Genomic DNA, 19,362 nt, shown 5'->3' on the forward strand with positions numbered 1-19,362 from the left:
TTCATAGGGAAAGAATTCAGTTGTCCATTTCTGTTGCTTCGGTATTTTCAGTGTTATGGTGGAAAGTTACCGGTCGAATTCAGGTAAGTGTGCGATTGTGTGGATGTGAGTGTTAGGGTGATTTAGGTGAGTTAGGGTTAGGGCTCGGGTTAGGAGTGTGTGCGATTGAGTGGACATGAGGGTTAGGGCGGATTTAAGTGAGTTAGGGTTAGGGAGCGGGTGAGGTGAGTGTGCGATAGTGACGGACCTTAGGGTTTGGGTTAAGGTAAGTGGGTAGTTAGTGGTGTGTGCATAGTTTAGTGTAGGGTTAGGTATCAGATTTTAGGTGTATGTGTGTGGATTTCTGTTTGTTTGGTGTGCTTGTGTTGTGTGTACGTGTTTTGGATCAGCGATTTTTTTCCCTGGGAAAAAATCGCTGATCCGACAGTTCGAGATTCTAAGCTTTCGCTTAAATTAGGTCGATCAATCAGCGTTCGCTTTTTTAAGCGTTCAATGATATAATATAGACCCCCATACTATATAGGGACCCCGGAAGTTACATCCCTCTTTAGGAGGCTATATCACCCACAGTGAGAACCACTGGTTTAAGCAAAAGTAACTCACATTTAAGTTACTAGTTACTAAAAAAAGTAATATATTACTATTACTAGTTACTGTTTTGAAAAAGTAACTAGTTATATTACTGGTTCCTAGAAATAGTAATATATTACTTATTGTAATATATTACTCCCATCACTGCATATTTCTGCAGTCTCCACCCCCCCCCCTGGCTTTCCCAACCCTTTTCAGTTATCCTATCCCATCTTGATATCTTCTGTGATTTCACAACCCAGTACTAATCCAGACAGTCTTTTTCTAAGGGATCATAACCCTCTCAGTGAAACAATATTTCCTCTGGTCTGGGGTAAATTGAGTACCAACAGCAGTTGATGGCTCCATCCTCCCCTTCTGTTATTGTGGATTAGTTCTACACCTTCACTTCTTCCAAGTAGCATCTTTTGTGCCCATATCATATACTCTTTCCTAATGTCTAATGAATACAAGTGCTTTAATTCATAGTAAGAATTTCATCAGAACTGATGTAGTAGTATTGAAGGAGTTCCTGCTGTGAATGAAAGTGCTTAACTTTTTTTTTGTAAAAAGTCTCAAGCTGTTGGTGTTTCTTCAGGCGTATTATTTACATAGTAGTATTGTTTTATTTTAACACTGGTTCATGATATCTTTGTAGTTTGCTCTGGGTGTTAACAAACAGCAGGCTGATGGGCAAAGTCCACATTTTTAGGGACAATTCTATTTATACTATTAGATAAATATTGGCACACCCTTGCAGCATTTTTAGGTTGATAACAGTATTCATCTGTCTAGCCCCTCTTGTAATGTCCAATAGATTATTGTGTGATATGGGTGACTGAGTCAGTGAACGCTCTTCCTTTAATATGGCATAAATCTAAGCTATAATATGCCAGACACATACCCCTTAATGTTGAGCCAAACTGACACACTGCAGCACAAAGCAGTTTACTTCTGATATGGAAGTGGACACTCAGATATCCTGCTTAGGTATTACGTTGGCTAATAATGAATGTGCCAGGACTTAATGATGGTATTACCTTGATACCCATTTTAAAACTTAGGGCTAGTATGATTTAGGGTAGGCATGGATTCATCTATGCCTACTACTGTTTTGGTGGAAATGAAATAAAAACACATATTTATATGCTCAAACTTTTATATGTTTTTTTTAACATTAATATAGTGTTTTCTTATATTTTCACCTTTATATTGGTTAGTAATTGATAAGTTTAGGTGATAGTATGGTAAGTTTTATATATATTGGAAATTTCAATTAATGTATTTTTATGTACTGTTTTCTTAAATATGTAATGATATTTGTGTGACGTCACTAATAGAGCACCAATGCTTGTTTTTTTTAAATGCCTAATTATCTAGTTAAAAATGTATTATTGTTTGACTAAATGACTCTGATGAAGCTGGGCTTGGTACTCGGCAAAAGCGTTTAGTTCGTTTGGTGTGTCCAAATAAAGTGGAGTAATTGACCTTGGCGGTCCGTTTTATTTTTTATTTTCTTTATTTTTTTAATGTTCAGAAATTGGGAGCTTGCTAAAGAATGAGTAAACATAACTTTACTGGATTATAGGACTAGGTTAATGTCATTCAGCAGGAAAAAGGGAGTCAATTGGCACTACAAATGCTTGCTCTTTCAGTCTTTGAAAGTGAAATTCTATCATTTAAGCATTTGTGTTTCTTACTTTTTGATCTTGTATCTGCAATCCTGATTCACAGTGATATGTCATTGTCTAGACAGGTTCTAACTTTGCATGAGAAGTCTTTGATTATGTGCCACTGATGTTTTTGTGCATAACGGATATGTCTGAAACAGATATTTCTGAATAAAAGCTCATAATATGTTATTTGGAATTATGGTAGGATGTGTTATGACATATCACTTATTTACTCACCTTTCCTCAGGAGAGAGATAAACCTGGTAGTGAATTTTTTCGAGAAAACTTAATCGCATCAACAATTAACCTGTTTTTTGCTGCAACAGAAACAACTTCCACAACAATTTCTTATGGACTCCTTCTTTTGTTAAAATATCCTCACATTCTGGGTAAGTAAATAATGTTTGGTCCTAAGAAACATGGATAAAATCTTATTACAATGTATGCAGATTTCTCTGTTTTCAGTGTTACATGCATGTTTCATCTTAGTTGTATCTTGAATAAATCAAAAACATTAGTATATGATCTGGCCCCTGACAGAATGAGCAGTTTCAGGTACACGAATGGAACCAAGTTATACTGGTCTGGTCTGGCTCAATTAAAAGAACTGCACATAAAGTAGCTATTTTACTCTGAGCAAATGCTTTGTCTAGGTGTAGCCTTGAGTGCTGCAACTGAAAATAATGTAACACATAGAATATATATACAGACGACACTAGTGCCCACTTTTCATATGATAAAAACTTCCTCCCTACCTGTAATTCTAGTACATATTGATTTACAATTGCCTGGATGTCCGAAATGTAGAACTTTTCATACATTTGATTTGAGCAGCATTGATATGTAATATGACAGTGGTTACAAACCTAAAATCCTCAGTATGATTTTTATACTGTGATGGTCTGGGCAGATCACTGGTCCTTCAGTAAAACCAGAGATAATTCTTATCATTGTGGAGAAGAGAGTTTTATTACTATCTAAAATAATCCCTCAGGCAAGTAGAGTTTATGCATGGTGGTAACAAGTCACTCCAAATATTGTTGTTTGTCTTTCCTCATAACAGGTGTGGGTGCAGATTTCTCACTTGCAACTTCGTCAAATATGCCTGATGTCTCTGGTAACAACTCAGGGAACCTTCACACTTCTCAATGAATCTTCCTTCTTTTTCAAGTTTCACAGATTGGTGCATTTTCTGTGAATCTATTTCCTATTTGATCTATATACTTCCTTACAGATGAAGCATTAACATGGCCAGAATAAGGTCTCAAAAATTCTCATTTATTGCTAAGCTGTACTTGCACTCACAATTACAATTCAGCACACAATTTGCACCTTCAGGTGCAGAACTTCTCAATTTGACATTTTTATCAAAATTCTGCCAATGATTACATTTTTAAGATCTTTTCATTTTAAATATAGTTATCAAGGATTCACTTCAGAATGTCAAAATTCTGAAACATTGAATTTCATATGATTGAGACCATATGACCAATGTTTCGGAATATCGAAATTCCGAAACAAATCCCCAAAAAAACACCAACAATTTCAATGTTTCTGCAAGGGGGCAAGACCCCCCCCCCATACCCCACTACTTAAATATTCCAACTCTGAGATCACACTTCAGTGAGGAATAGGGAAATCTCCCATTCCCCGCTGTATGCAGATCTCCGTTCACCATGTCGGGATTCCAAAAGTTCAATCATACGGTCTCGGCCGTATGAAATTTGATCTTTCAGGATTTTGACATTGTGAAGTGTTCCTGATTATCAGATTTTGTGATACAAACATTTCTTTAGGAGACAAATTTGATACCATCTGAGTTGTGTACTTAAACAAAAGACTTGATACTTTTTGTTTCAGTAGCCTCACATTTCATTTTCCTCATCTCTTCCTTTATTTGCATTTGCTAACTGGGATAGTTAGTCCAGGTAGAGCACGTTTTCAGTGGAGGCCCAGGAAGAAAATCTTCAGAGCAAGCCCTGAGAAGTGCAAACATTGCAGAACAGATAAGAGTATCACGCTTTCAGACATTCCAAAAGTGATGCTGTAGTGTATGGAAATGAAATGCATGTAAACTAGTGTCTGCTAGTATGGTAAGTATTTAATTATGGAATGTAAGGCAGAGGGATATGAGCAGAATCAAGCAGTTATAGGACAGGAAAGTGTAAGGCTGAGCTAAGGAGGAGTGGGGAAGAGAAGGCCTCTGGAATGCTGGTGGGAGGGATGCAGGAGGAGCCAAGAGAATATCAACAGTAATTGAGATATAAAGAGGAACTGATGGAGATAACAATTGGCAGCAGTTTAGGGAATGGAGGTACAGAATATCAACAGAGGTTGAGATATGCGAGACGTTGCATTACTGTATGTATTTACAGCTCCATTTTTGGGAAAAGTAGACTTTCATAGATGTTGAATATATTTGGCTTGGATATTGTTCTTATTCACAGGGAAGAGTGACGTTCACTCCTGCTGAATATCAGTAGTGATGTGTTTGCTATTTGTTGTACTCAAGCACTCCAGAGACCATTGAATGCTAAAAGATCTAACATTGCTTGAGTTTTGGACGGAAATTTTCAGGAAGAATAAACTCTGCATAAAGCAGCACCAGCAGAGAACTGAGCAGGACTAGAGCAACAAGAGAACTCCTGAAAAAAATTCCCCGCCTTTCTTCATAACCAGTAAGCATGTTTTGCAGGTCGACATTGTGCTTTAGGAGGATAGGTAGGTTAGACAAATATTTCTTTCCATTGACAGTGCATATCTTTTTTTTCTAATTTTTATTTGCTTTTCTTTTCTTTTGATGCTACCAAAAGGGCATGGATTATTACCTGTGTATGTGCATGAATGTGAGGGCGTGTGTGTGTGTGTGTTTTTGCACATGTATGTGTCTGTAGCTTTTAGGGGGCAATGTGGCTGTTGCTGTTATCAACACATTGAAATGCATTGATTTGACCAGTTCTGCTTTATAGTACCCTGTCTGGATTGCCATACCAAGCCTACCTGGAGCGTTTGTGTACCTTTGAGTTAAGGCTGGTAACCGACTAAAATACTTAGCTATAATAATTTTTTCCTGGATTTTCTTCTGTGGGTATTTGTGGAAGGAACACTGCCTTCATTATTTATTGACACAAAGCTGGTAATTTGTAATGTGCCACTACAGCCCCATTTTCTCACCATTATTGAGTCTGTCAGAGGTATCATAACAGTTCACCTGAATAATCAGTGTGCCTTTGAGCTGCTAATGGCAACAAGCATAAATGCATTGCTATACGTACTTTTTAATTACATTTTGTTGTTGATGTGTGTGGGAAAAGGCTGCTGCTGCTGTTGTTGATTTTGTTGTTGTTGTTACTGACTCTCTGAACTGAATCAGTCTGACCAGTTCTTCTCTCCAGTAAGACTGCATTGGACTTAGTCGTAGTAGTGAGCTAAAATTAATTGGTAGATGGACTATAGCTGTTTGGTTGTTGTGTGTCTGCATGTGTGTGTGTGTGTGTGTGTGTGTGTGTGTGTGTGTGTGTGTGTGTGTGTGTGTGTGTGTGTGTGTGTGTGTGTGTGTGTGTGTGTGTGTGTGTGTGTGTGTGTGTGTGTGTGTGTGTGTGCTCTGCCTTTATTATTGTTTACTACAAACTCAAATGAATTAGTATTGGCATTTTATTTCTCCAATATACAGGGCTCCTGTATTCACTAAAGTCATTCAGTGCATTACTGCTGCAAATAGAGAACTAAATTGACTTAGCACAATGGTTTCTTATTTTCTTTTCAGGTGTATTTATCTGTAAAGGGAACTCCCTTTGTAATACTTTGTAAACAAACTGCAGTCATTACTATGGCTACTATGTTCTTTACAGACCGGGTTGTTTTTGTAATTATAGGTTGACAGTTATAGGTTCATAGGACAATACTAGGCTATTGGGACGGAGGCCCTTATAAGCCTAGCCAAGAATTTTGCCCATGTTCCCACAAAATCAGTACCTGTTTCCCTGTCCAGCAGGGACACAGGTGGGCTCCCAGGGGTGTATTTTCTATTTCCTATTCATTTGTCCAGGATCCTCTCTCAAAGAGGGGTAGTGAGGTACTCTGGTTGACATGGAGATGGAATCATTCCATAGATGGGGGAGTCTTTGGGACACAAATCTATCACACCAACAAGGTCTATTAATGTCACAGACTAGGTTGAGGTCTTGCATGTGGGTTGCAAGAGTGGAGTTTGACTTACGGATATGTAGCAACTCCATCAAGCCTGGGTCTAGGATGGCCTTGTATGCCAGGTCACCTCAGAGCAGTCTGTCCAAGACTGAATAGAGGGACAGGGCTTTTAGTCTGTCTGCATAGGATAGGTATTTGGGACCCTGGATTTTCCTGGTCAGGAACCTCTGTAGTCTCTCCAGCTGTTGCATGTGCTTGGCAAGGTACATGCCGAAGGGGGTGTTGTACTCGATAATGGGTCTGATAAGGGAGGAGTACAGGGATGTTATGACCTCCTTGTTCCTGGATGAAATACCCTTACTTATGAGGTGAGCCATGTAGAAAGCCTTCTGTGCAACGGAGGCAACATGGTGGTCAAAAGTCAGGTTGCTATCAACCTGGGTGCCCAAGTCCCTCACGACTGATTGTGTGCTTAGTACATTATGTGATAATTAGTGGGGATGCCATTTTCCCCAAAGGGGATGATAAATATTGAAACTCCACCTCCATTGGCTTTGCATCCCTCCATTTGGGGTATGAGAGTATGGTCAGATGAGTAACCTGGTGAGGCTGGGGTACTCTCTGCAGCTTTGAAACAGGTTTCACTGATTGCACAAATGTCAGCATCCTCCATGGTGAGGAATACTTGCAATAAGTGCAATTTCATGCTAAGAATCCTAGCATTTAGCAACATAACCTTTAAATTTCATTTAGAAACATTTTTTTACATTGGTAATTTTGTGCTTATGACTTTGCATAAAAAAAGCACTGTAGGGGAGGTAAGACCCTTTGCCAGAAGCCTGAATCCCAGGGGAGGCAGATGAAGGCCATCACTGGCAAAGCATAGTGGTCTGTCAACCATGCCTCCTGAGGGATGGTATAAACAGCTTCATAGCCCCCTCCCCCTCTCTAGGAACTGGCACCAGTATCCAAAAGTATACCAAAGCATGATACACACATTTATATAGATGAATGGAATCAGAAATACCCAACAGGACTAAATTATCCTCTACAAGGAAAAGTAAACCTGTCTGGTGGACATCTACATTAAATAAACTCTATAGCAAAAGGAAAAAAATTGTTGTCCAGGACCAAGAAAGAGCAGGTGCCCAACTGGAAGCAATGTCTCGTTAGCCTGAAGAAGCAAATAAAAGCACTAGTGAAATCCTCCAAAGCAAACTTTGAGTCCAAATTGGCCACCTCTACTAGAGACAATCATAAGGCCTTCTTCACATATGTCCACAATCTCAAAGGAAGCACCCAGATCTGTTCAAAACTGGTGGTCAAGGACACCACATATAAAAATGCCATGGATATAGAAAACTTGTTGGCTGACAGATTCAGCAAAAACTTCACCCCTCTGTCCACCCCACCAGTAAATTAGGACATTCCCAGTACCTGCCCCCTTCCCCTTATATCTAAGGAACAGGTCATCACTGCTCTCTCAAAGGCAAAAAATACAACCTCCATGGGACCTGATAACATCCCAGGCTGCATCCTACATGAACTCAGGCAGTTGCTTGCAGAACCATTAGGCACCCTATTCAACCAAAGCCTAAATACTGGCTTTGTCCCAACTGAGTGGAGGAAAGTCATTGTCATCCCTTTGCATAAAGGTGAAGAGTCCACTGATCTGGGAAATTATAGAACCATCAGCCTAACTAGCCTGATCTGCAAGGCCATAGAATGGATTATCATGTACCTCATTAACAAGGACATTGGCAACCTCCAAACACTCAATAGCATACAGTTTGGCTTTGTCAAAAAGAGGTCATGTCTGTTAAATTTGGTTGACTTCTTTGAGACAGTCACCAAAGCAATGGATGAGGGGAAGACAGTGTGCACTACCTACCTTGACCTGGCCAAAGCCTTTGACACTACTCCAAACTTGGGCATAATAGATAAACTCTCTCAACTAGGCATCAATCCATATGTTACCAGATGGGTAGCTAACTGGCTCACTGATAGAACCCACTTAGTCAAAATAGGGGAAGCCACCTCAAGTAGTAGACCTGTAATGAGTGGAGTACCCCAGGGTTTGGTCTTGGGGCCTCTGTTATTTGGGATATACTTTTCTGAGGTGTAGGCCAAAATCAGTGGGCTATGGCTGACCAAGTTTGCCAATGACTGCTGTGCTGTCATCAATTCCTCTAGTGATATGGACATCTTCCAAGAGAGTCTCACCCAAACAAATGACTCATGCCAGAAACATGGCCTCAAGCTGAATACCAAAAAATGCATCATCATCCCCTTTGGGAAGAGTGATGTCCCCACAAATTATCACATTAATAACAATGTCTTAAACACACATGAGGGATTTGGGCACATAGGTTGATAGTAACCTGACTTTTGACTACCATGTTGCCTCCATTGTATGGAAGGCTTTCAAAATGACCCACCTTATAAGTAAGGGTATGTCATCCAGGGACAAGGAGGTCATAACATCCCTGTATTCTTCCCTTATAAGACCCATTATTGAGTATGATGCCCCTTTTGGCATGTACCTTGCCAAGCACATGCAACAACTGCAGAGAGCACAGAGGTTCCTCACCAGGAGAATCCAGGGCCTCAAAAATCTACCATATGTAGATAGGCTAAAAGCCCTATCCCTCTACTCAGTTTCATACAGACTTCTCAGAGTTGACCTTTTTCTGGCATACAAGGCGATCTTGGACCCCACCTTGATGGGACTGCTGCATATCCGCAAGTCAAGCTCCACTCGAATAACCCACACACATGGCCTCATTCTGGTCTTTAACATCAATAGGCTTTGTTGGTGGGACAGATTTGCATCCCAGAGACTCCCCCATCTGTGGAATAGATTCCCTTTCCATGTCAAGCAGAGTACCTCTTTGCTCCTTTTTAAGCACAACCTGGATAACTGGATGAGAAACAGAAAATGCATCCCTGGGAATCCACCCATGTCCCTGCTGGACAGGGGCATCGAGTGCTGACTTGTCTAAACATGGGCTAAACTTTTGACTAGGCTTATAAGGGCCTTTGGGCCAATAGCCTAATAACTTCCTATGATCCTATGTCCTCCCAGGCTGTCACGTACTGGATCCCCTTGGAATGACACCAGAAACTAAGCCAATTGTTAAAGTTAATCATTTTCTCTTTGTACTGAGGCATCATTCTGCGTGATGGTAGGATGCTGCTTAAGGCTAGGGACATACCTGCCTGGCACACATATTCAGTGAGCTCAATCATGTCTCTCTTCATATAGTCCAGAGAGGAACATCTTAAATTATTCACACCAACATGGACTATGACAGAGTCATAACAGTAACTGTTGTTAAGAGACTTGAGTGCAGGTGTGATATGGTGGATTCTAGCACCTGACAAGTAACTTACTGTGACTTTCTCCTTGTATAGCCCAGTGAGGGGCCCGCACATCTGTGTGTCTCACGATAGAGTCTCCTATAACTAGTATGTTGGGTTTGTGGCTGGGCCTTACAGGCTGTGAGACACAGGTGTGCATACTATGTGTGGTGCTTGGTGCTGTGTGTTTTGATGTATGTGTGTGCTTTTGCTTCAGAGGTCTGTTTTGTTTAGGTATGTTTTTGTTTAGAACCTCTGCATATGTAGAAGTCTGTTGTGCAAGTGCAGGTGGTGTTAGAAGTGTGGTGTTTGTAGTCTTTGCATAGACAGCTTTCTCAGTACCAGATGTACTGGCTTGGGATTGAGACAGCAAGGATTCTAGGTTCTTAATGTAATTGGATCTCTCACATATTGTGTTCCTAGGTGGTGGTAGCACAGGGTTGTCTGTGTACATGAGGTAGCTGACACACTGTCTCAGGATGCCCATATCAACCAGATTAGCAAGAGAAACCACAGGAAATTGTCCATCCATGGTTGTCAGAATCTGTGAAAGAGATGTCAGGGATAGTAGAGTGTGCACTTTCGGAGGAGAGTACCTATAGGTCTGAGTAGGGCTGGATAAAATCAATACAATAGCTGCAAGAGAGGGCCTCACTTACACAGGAGTGCTGGTAAAGGAAAAATTGTAGCTGAGATACCTTGCAAAGGGTTAAATCAGCACAGCAGTAGTGCATGATGCTCAAACAAGCACAGACCTGCACAAACATGGGGTTTAAATACCACAAAAACAAAAGTAAAATAGAAACACTGGAAATGACCCATTAACCCTTGTCCCTGAGCTCTTAGCTAAACACCCTATACCAGACCAATTCCAACCAGTTTACTTACTCCCACTAAGTGCAGGCAGGCCCCAGCCAAAACAAGATATCACAGCAGGAAACACAGGAATCACACAAACAGATCTGACTAAACAGACTACACCAAAGATATTTAAACTCTGTTTAGGTTGATTTAACACAGGAGAACAGATACACACTTAAATATAACAGTAGCAAACAAGAGCAAACTGATTTAAACAAATTAACCAATAAAAAATCTCTAAACTGAGCCCTGTTCCAGCAACCTTCAATCAGACAAGTTCTGACTGCACACTCCTGCCAGTAGGGTGCAGGGGAACCTTCTTCATCGAATGATGGCCTGGTTTAGTGCTCAAGTTATACAAACAGAACTAGATTCAGCAGGTCTGAATCTAATCTTTGCTACAGCAAACAATGTGCACCAATTTCAGAAAGAAACAGTTCAAATAAGCAGGCACATTAAGCCTTCAACCAGCAATTTCCAGATCAGCAGGGCAGAATCTACCCCCTCCTACTACAAGAGTGTGGACCACACACCTTCTTAAAGTAAAATAACTGGCCTGAAGCCAAAGTGCTTAAACCAGAACTAAGAACTTTAGAATAACAGACACACTAAGCCTTCAACCAGTAAATCCCAACTTAGAAGGATGTAAGCTACCTGTCTTGCCACAAGAGTGTAGACCACAAACCTTCCTAATGTAAAATAACTGGCCTAAAGCCCAAGTGCTTAAACCAAAAGGCTTAGAATAACAGGTACAATTTAATCAGGCCACTAACAAGCAGTAATAAATGCAGCAGAACAAATGCAACTGATTACTTTTAAGAGCAAGCAGCAAAAGCAAAATAAAGTAATACAGTAGGAAGAAACACAAATAGAGTAAAATCAGTTGAATGAAGTGCATTTTCTTTTACTAATACAAATGAACTGTAAATATATGGATTATTGATTGTCATTGGTTGTTGGGTGTATGCTGAGCTGCCTTGCAGCTGAATTGCATTACTATTGTCAATTTTTCTCACCAGTAAATAATCAGTAGACCAGATGGCTTAATGTTTAAGGTCTTTGCCATCCATGCACAAAGTACAAGGTTCGATCCTGACCTCCTACCAATGCCTGTTTGGAGTTTGCATGTTCTCGCTGTGTCTCCATGGGGTTTCTCCCATGTCTGAAAAACATGCTGAGTGTTTCCATCTCAAACTCACCAGTGAATGGAGCTGTGGGCAGCAGCACAGATTCTACATGGTGCCCTATAGGGGGAAGAGTTGTACAGACAAACCACTTTGGGCATCTACTGTAGTGCACAGTATCCTCAAGCCAGGAGAACACGGATCACAGACTGCATGCCGTGGCAGGGATAGCCACTCAACAGTGTAAAATATGGCTCTAGGTGATTTGGTCATGTTGACTAATGTTGCCAAAAATGGGCATGGGTAGTTACCGGTGATAACTGGGTTGAGGACCCGGCCTACTCTCACCCATGCCAGGTCCTTGCTAACAGTGGGAGGGGTATATGTGCCCCTGTTGGCCAGTGTGTGCCCACCATAAAGCTCAGCAGCCCTGGGCCAATAAGTTACTGGCTGGCTGGTGTCTAGTTCCCCCAGCCTGGGTTACCTGGGATAGCACTGTTGAGTGAAAGCTGGATGTAAAACCAACCAACCTGCCAAACATGAACTGAGAATTGCTACGCTTAATGTAGGTTCACTGACGGGATGTAGCTTGGAAGTGGATGACATGATGATATGGAGGAGACTGGATATCCTATGTATCCAATAGACAAGATGGAAGGGCAGTGCAGCAAAGCCACTTGGCTTGGGATCCAGACTCTACTACTCAGGTGGGGGACAGGCTAGGAATGGTGTAGGAATTGTGGTTAGAGAGAGGCTTCAGAAGGCAGTGAGGGATATCATCAGAATTAATGACAGACTCATAGCAATCAGACTGCAGTGTAATGATAAGGCAGTATTTATAATCTCAGACTATGCCCCACAGCAGGGTTGTGATAGTGAGGAAAATAGTGCATTCAGACAGCAGTTGCAGGACCTACTAGATAAAGCAGGACAACATGAATTGGTGTTGATAATGGGTGACTTAAATGCACATATTGAGACAGACAGAACTGGATATAAGGACTGCCTGGGTCCACATGGGTGGGGTAACAGGAATAAAGAAGAAGCCATTCTAGACTTCTGTCTGGCAAATGGCTTGATAGTAGTCAACACATGGTTCAGAAAGAGAGGCAGTCACAAGATCACATACAAGAGTAGCCAACATGCAACTCAGGTAGACTTCCTCCTAGTAAGGAAAAGGCACTGGGGTAGAATCCATGATTGCAAAGTCATCCCCAGTGAAACAATTGGCCCATAGCATAAACCACTAACTGCCACGATCAGCTGCAAGCAGTGGTCAGAGAAGGCTCTAAGGTCAACAGAGACCAGGCTGAAGACCTGGAAGTTGACTGGAGAGAAAGTACAGCAGTTCAAGGAATTACTCAGGGCTCTAGCACCCCAAGAAGAGGAGGAAATAGGTGGAGTTGAAGAAGAATGGCAGCGCCTAAAACAGCATGTGTTAGGACTACAGAAAAGATAAGTGGCCGAGCCAGGTATGGAAATAAGGTACATAAGGAAAGCTGGTGGTGGAATGCAGAAGTCCAGGAAATCATCAAAAGAAAGAAAGAGTGCAGGAAGAAATGGGAGATAGAAAAGACTGACCAGGCTAGGAAGGACTACTGGTTGGCTAAAAAAGAAGCTAAGAAAGAAGTTGCAATAACAAAGCATAGGGCATCAGAGCACTCTACCAACTTCTGGAAAGTGACTCAGTAAGGGGCACAAAGAAATTATATCAGGTTGCAAGGCAAAGACAGAAAGATAAAGAAGATAGTCAGACATCTTTCATAAGGGATGCCAGCAGCAACCTGCTCACCAATCCACAAGACAGATGGAAGGAGTATTTCCAGCAGGTTCTGAATGAAGAAAACCCCACAGGAGTTGTACTGCCTAAGAAACAGCCTACAATGACAGAAGAAGAGGAGCCCACTTTAGAAGAAGTAAGAACAGCACTAAGGAAGATGAAGTCAGGGAAAGCAGCAGGCTCAGATGTGGTCACAGCAGACATGATAAAGATGCTGGGTGAGATAGGGGAGAAATGGCTCCTAAGGGTACCAATAGCAGTGTGGAGAGAAAGGCTTATCCCAGATTACTGGAGAATAAGCATACTTGTGCCAGTGTACAAGAACAAAGGGGACATCCACAACTGTGGGCAGTACAGAGGAATCAAACTCCTACCACGTTGCATGAAAGTTCTGGAGAGGGTGATTGATAAACAGATATGCAGAGTAGTACAATATAAGATGGGAGATGAGCAGTTTGGATTCAGAACAGGATGCAACACAATTGACTCGATGTTCGCATTGAGACAGATACTTGAGATGAAGCTAGAGATGTGGAGAGAGTCCAACTGGGCATTCCTACACTTGGAGTAAACATATGACAAGGTCCAAGACAGCTAATCTGGGCAGTACTGCGGTGGTTTGAAGTCACAGAAACATTGGTAGAATTAGTACAGTCTATGTACAATGACCCAGTGACTCAAGTATGAACAGTGTTCGGCCTCACCAAGGGGTTCCCAGTGGGAGTGGGTGTACATCAGGGTCCAGCTCTGAGCCCACTGCTGTTCATACTGGTAATGGACTACATTAGCAAACAGGTTGGAGGGGACAGATCAACAAAGCTGCTGTATGCAGACAATGTGGCAGTACAGGCAGACTCTGAGCTAGAACTTCAGCAAAGGATAGAAGAATGGAATGAAAATCTGAAGGCACATGGGATGAAACTAAGCACAGATAAGATGGTGGTAATGGCAGCAAACTGGGGAAATCAGAAGAAGCTGAGAATAGAGAAAGAAGCGAAGATAGTGGAACAGGTAAACAACTTCAAGTATCTGGGAGGGGTGGTTGAGGAGAAGGGTAGTCTGAACGAAGAGGTCAAAGCTAGAATTAGAGGGGCTGCAGCCAACTGGCATAGAGTATCAGGTGTAGTATATGACAGAAGAATGCCAAAGAAGCTGAAAAGTAAGGTGTACAAGACAGTGGTGTGACCAGTACTACTGTATGGTACAGAAACCTAGGCAGTAAAGGCAGAACATTTGAAGAAGCTAGAGGTGATGGAAATGAAGTGCCTGAGAAAGGTGGTAGGATACACACCGTGGGACAGACGAAGAAATGAGGACATAAGAACAGAAGCCAAAGTAGCTCCAATTGCAGAAAAGATAAAAGAGAACAGATTATGATGTTTTGGACAAGTGCAGAAAAGCAGAAGACAATATGGTGAGAAAGATTTGGGACAGACAGTAAGAAGGTAAGAGGAACCAAGAATGTCCAGCAAAGAGGTGGATGGATTGTGTGAAAGAAGATCTGCGACAGTCAGGCATGAGTTTTGAAGAAGGCAGGAGTGTGGCACTGAATCGAGGGAGTTGACGACAATTAACACGATACCCTGACCCCATGTAGAAAAAATGGGCTGATGATGATGATGATGAAACAATCAGTAGGGATCCTTTGATGTACTGGTGGCAATGAGGTGAAATGCATCAGTGGATGGATTCCAGTAATGACTGTACCATTATTGTAATGCTGCTCATCTGTGTTACATTTAGAGTGTGATTCCTGGGGTGCATTTAGTTATTTGCATACTGAGGCTGATAGTTTGGGTAGGATTTCTCTGTAGTTGCCAGTTAGCTCTGTGTAACACAAAGTTCCAACACAAAAAGGATGAGCTCAATATGCATACATCCTAAGGTATATAGCTTTGTTAGTGCCTCCAGTTATGTCTGTTGCCAATATTTGCATTTCAGTAATAATATCACAAGAATGAGAGCATCTGAAAACTAACATGATTTAATATTGCTACACAATATATATATATATATATATATATATATATATATGAGTGTGTGTGTGTGTGTGTGTGTGACTGGTTTGTGCAAGTTTATGAAAACTATATTTGTCATAACCTCTCTAGTAGTACACAACTGGATTTCGCCACAAGAGTATGTGTGTGTACCTATCTGCGCATAGTATGATATTAAAAAAGATGGCACATAAAGAGTGTGGGCAACTTATGCATCTCCTGAGATATACATTTTTATCCCCGTAGTTACAAATATTAACAATCTTGACATATTAATAGCAATATTTAAAAAAATTAGTCTTATCATTAGGGATCAATGTGTCATTTCCAATGCTGGAATGAATTAATATGATGTGAGTCATATATTTCATGAGATGTTGATGATTCTTTGTGAAATATTATGGAACATATGCATATGCTGACATATTTGCATTTATAAAACATTACTGCCATTAGCAACAAGACTACAAGGGCACACCACTCTAGTCATTGGATTGTAGTAAAAAAAGGAGGTGGAATCATGTATACATCCTGAGCCAGCCTGCTTTGTTAGTTCCCACAGTTATGATTATCAGCAATATTTGCAAATTATCTGCAATATCTGAGGAATGATAACCTTTATGAAGGTATCATCTACAAGCTGACATGGTTTTGTATCTCTACTCATTGAACCTTTGGCACGAGATGTACATTTCATGAGATGTTAGTGATTATGCGCAGATATGGAAAATATGAATTGGGTCAATTTTTCCAACAGCCAGCTCATCAAACATAAGCTGAATATGACAAAGCTGTTGACAGGACTAGCCCATCAAAAAGCCTGCAACTCAAGTTAATGCATATCCGATTTAAATGAACAGGCAGAAGATTGATGAAATAAACATTTTTCAGGGTAGTAATTTCTTCAGCACCATCCCTCCCTAGATCCCGTTATTTGTATATAACTAACTCTGAGACCTGCACTATCACTGTCAGAGAGGACAAATCTGCACTTTATATAGAGAATAATTTCCCTTGGTCTGTGAATGCAATTGACAAACAGCACTCACTGAGTTTACATTGTCAGAGGGGCACTCAAAGAGAAAACTTTGATTACCTAGTTCTTGAAGAACTTTCCCACAGAAATGTAGTGTATCTAAAGTATAACGTATTTGTCATATTTTTAATAAATACTGGAGTTATGAACTTAAACACAGTACCTCAGGGGTGAGAGTCATAAATAAGTACTTTGTCCCTTCACAGCGCTAATAGCAAGCAGCCAGTAGAGGAGTATGGCCCACAGTTGCTTAGTTGTATAGCAGGGCTTGTATAGCAGCAGTAGTCCAAGAAAAAGACTTATGCATTAGTGGGAGTCATATTATCAGGCAAATAACATTAAGCAGGTTTGGAGGAGGAGACACTAAAACAGAACATGACATCAGATTGTCTGATGTCACAGAAAAGACAGGCAAGTGTGTCCAAGGCTGTACAAGGTTCTGCATGCTTACATGCACAATAAAGTACTACGTCTCTGCCACACATACAATGAGAGGACCAGTTAGGCAAAGTGTTAGTCCAGTTCTTCATGTAGCTGAAGAGGAAATAGTGAGATCGGCATGTTAGAAAAGAGAGAATAGAAAGCAGAGAAAAACACACACAAGGGTAGTCATGAAGGATAACAGGATGTGCAGAAAGGCATTTCTTGTGTGAAAGACTCACATTTGTATTATAAGAAGATTAATGGTAGATAGGGAAGGTAGTGAGGAATGGTTGTGGGAGGCTATAGGGAGAAGAGAAGGCAGCAAAATCAGACAAACAAGCACAAACAGGGGTGGTGATCATACAAAAGGTGGGAGCAAACATGGATGGATACGACCAAACAGAGGGTAAACACCTGGTGATTGAGAAGCACGGACAACAAACAAATATGGGGAATTTTTATTTATTTGTTTTATTTAACATTTCTTTACCAGGAAAGTCCAACTTGGAATGAAGCCAATTTTCAGAGGAGACCCAGGGAGAAACACTTCAGACACATGCCTTTGTAATGTGGGAGGAAACTGGAGCACCTTGAGATAACCCACACGAATGCAGGGAGGACATGCAGACTCTGCATAGAAGGCACTCCAGACAAGAATTGAACCAGAAAACCTCTTGATGTGAGGTGACAACACTATCACTGCACCACTGCACCGTCCAATGTCTGGAATGACACATAAGGCATGGTAGCACTTGATTAGTGATAGGGCAGGGCACAGAGTGGATACCAGGTTGCCCCAGAGGCTAGGCCACACATGCATCAGTCACCTTCATGGTTGATGTCATGTGTGGGCTGCACCTCTGGTGGCCCATTGATTGGGACCCGCCTGCCATATGACTTAAGCAACTACACCAGTAGGTATCCTGTGGTGGTGAGGCAGGTGCCTACCTGTCAGTACACCTTGGATGACACCAGTGTCTTTTTCTGCATTTTGATAAAGGTGATCTTCAGAACCCACTGGTGCCCTCCTGGTGACCAGTGACCCATATACAGAGGTGTCAGCCAGTAGAGGCTGTGGTTACTACTGCCACTTGTCTGTCACAAGCAAAACTGGATCTGTAGAAGGAAGACAGAGAACAAAACAGAAATACCTACATATTTTACACGTGAAGTTACAACTGCCCAGTGCAGGAGTGCACACAGTATATGACTCCTTATGCCAGGAGAGGTACTCGTACCTCCTGTTACATAACTTCATATTGGCATGCAGCTTCACAACCACTGTAAAACAAAACAGCCAGATCCCAGTATACTGCTGGACCTCTTAACAGATTAGGAAAAAATAATTCATATAGTAAAGAACTGTCTCTTTGTCTGTCTGTCTCTCTCTCTCTGTCTCCTCCTAACCTCTGCCTTCCACTGTCAAAGCATGACAAGCTCCACAGACCACTGTAAAGATGCCTGCAATGCCCACCAGAAAAAAAGTGATTCCAGTGGCAGCATTTACCATTACACCTCTCAACCTCTTACTGTAAAAAATCTGGACAAAGCCATAAATAATGGGGGTACAAATATCCAAAAACAGGGACAATTTTTAAATATTGCTTTTAGAATCTTATAAATTTGATAGAATAATAGGTTTTGCATTAGCATTAATTATCTGAAGGCTATGAAGTTTGAATCTCAAATGTATGTCATTATTTTCTGGCATCAGTCCTCAAAGATTTGCAAGAAAAGTAAAATTTTATGAGAAACACACCAAAAATATGAAGCACAAATCTGAACATTCTGTGAAAATCTGTACAGTTGAGAGGTATGTTCACCATCCCGACAAGCTCTTGAAAGTTGTCTATCTAATACAAGGGTATATCAGAATGGGCTAGCAGGTGCTCCTCAAAGTCCTTCCAGAGGAAGAATAAGAAACTGTTGCTCTCCATTTGACACCAGGTAGGAGTCATAGATTTACAACCCAAGTTAACATTTTTTATCTCACTGGGTAACTATGCTTTTATGTATGTATGTTATTGCATTTTATATGCTTGTCTTAACTGCTTTAACTTGACTTGAAATCACAACTCTTGTTACAAACATGTTACTTTCTGAATGCCTGGAAGTATGTGATTTGCTTTTAAATATTCTCAAAATAAGATATTGCCAAATGTCACCCTCTGAATTAAATACATTTCTATTAACAAAGACTATTCAAAGGTAACACCAAAGCGATCTACTGCCTCTTCAGAAGGAAGTAATCCAGAGGTGTGAGGTGATTATAATGAATGCTGCATCATCTTTCTGAGCACCATTGGAACGTTGATTTCTATAATAGGTTGTCTTTTGTTATTATCTCTAAAGTGTTGCATTTTTCTTACATTATGGTGCAGAAGCATCC

The 19,362-nt window shown here is 41.0% G+C and overlaps 1 protein-coding gene across 1 annotated transcript in view; it reads left to right on the forward strand.

Moving 5' to 3' along the window:
* The window catches only part of LOC122793465 (cytochrome P450 2C15-like), a 792,888-nt gene that overhangs the window by 620,360 nt on the left and 153,166 nt on the right, over positions 1-19,362 (forward strand). The window contains exon 6 of the mRNA XM_044061543.1: positions 2,491-2,632. Coding sequence (XP_043917478.1) covers positions 2,491-2,632 — 142 coding nt within the window. The remainder of the gene's footprint in view (positions 1-2,490; positions 2,633-19,362) is intronic.

Source organism: Protopterus annectens, chromosome 1.part0 (genome assembly GCF_019279795.1).
Source record: "Protopterus annectens isolate FY-2018-M chromosome 1.part0, PAN1.0, whole genome shotgun sequence".
Taxonomy (NCBI): domain Eukaryota; kingdom Metazoa; phylum Chordata; order Ceratodontiformes; family Protopteridae; genus Protopterus; species Protopterus annectens.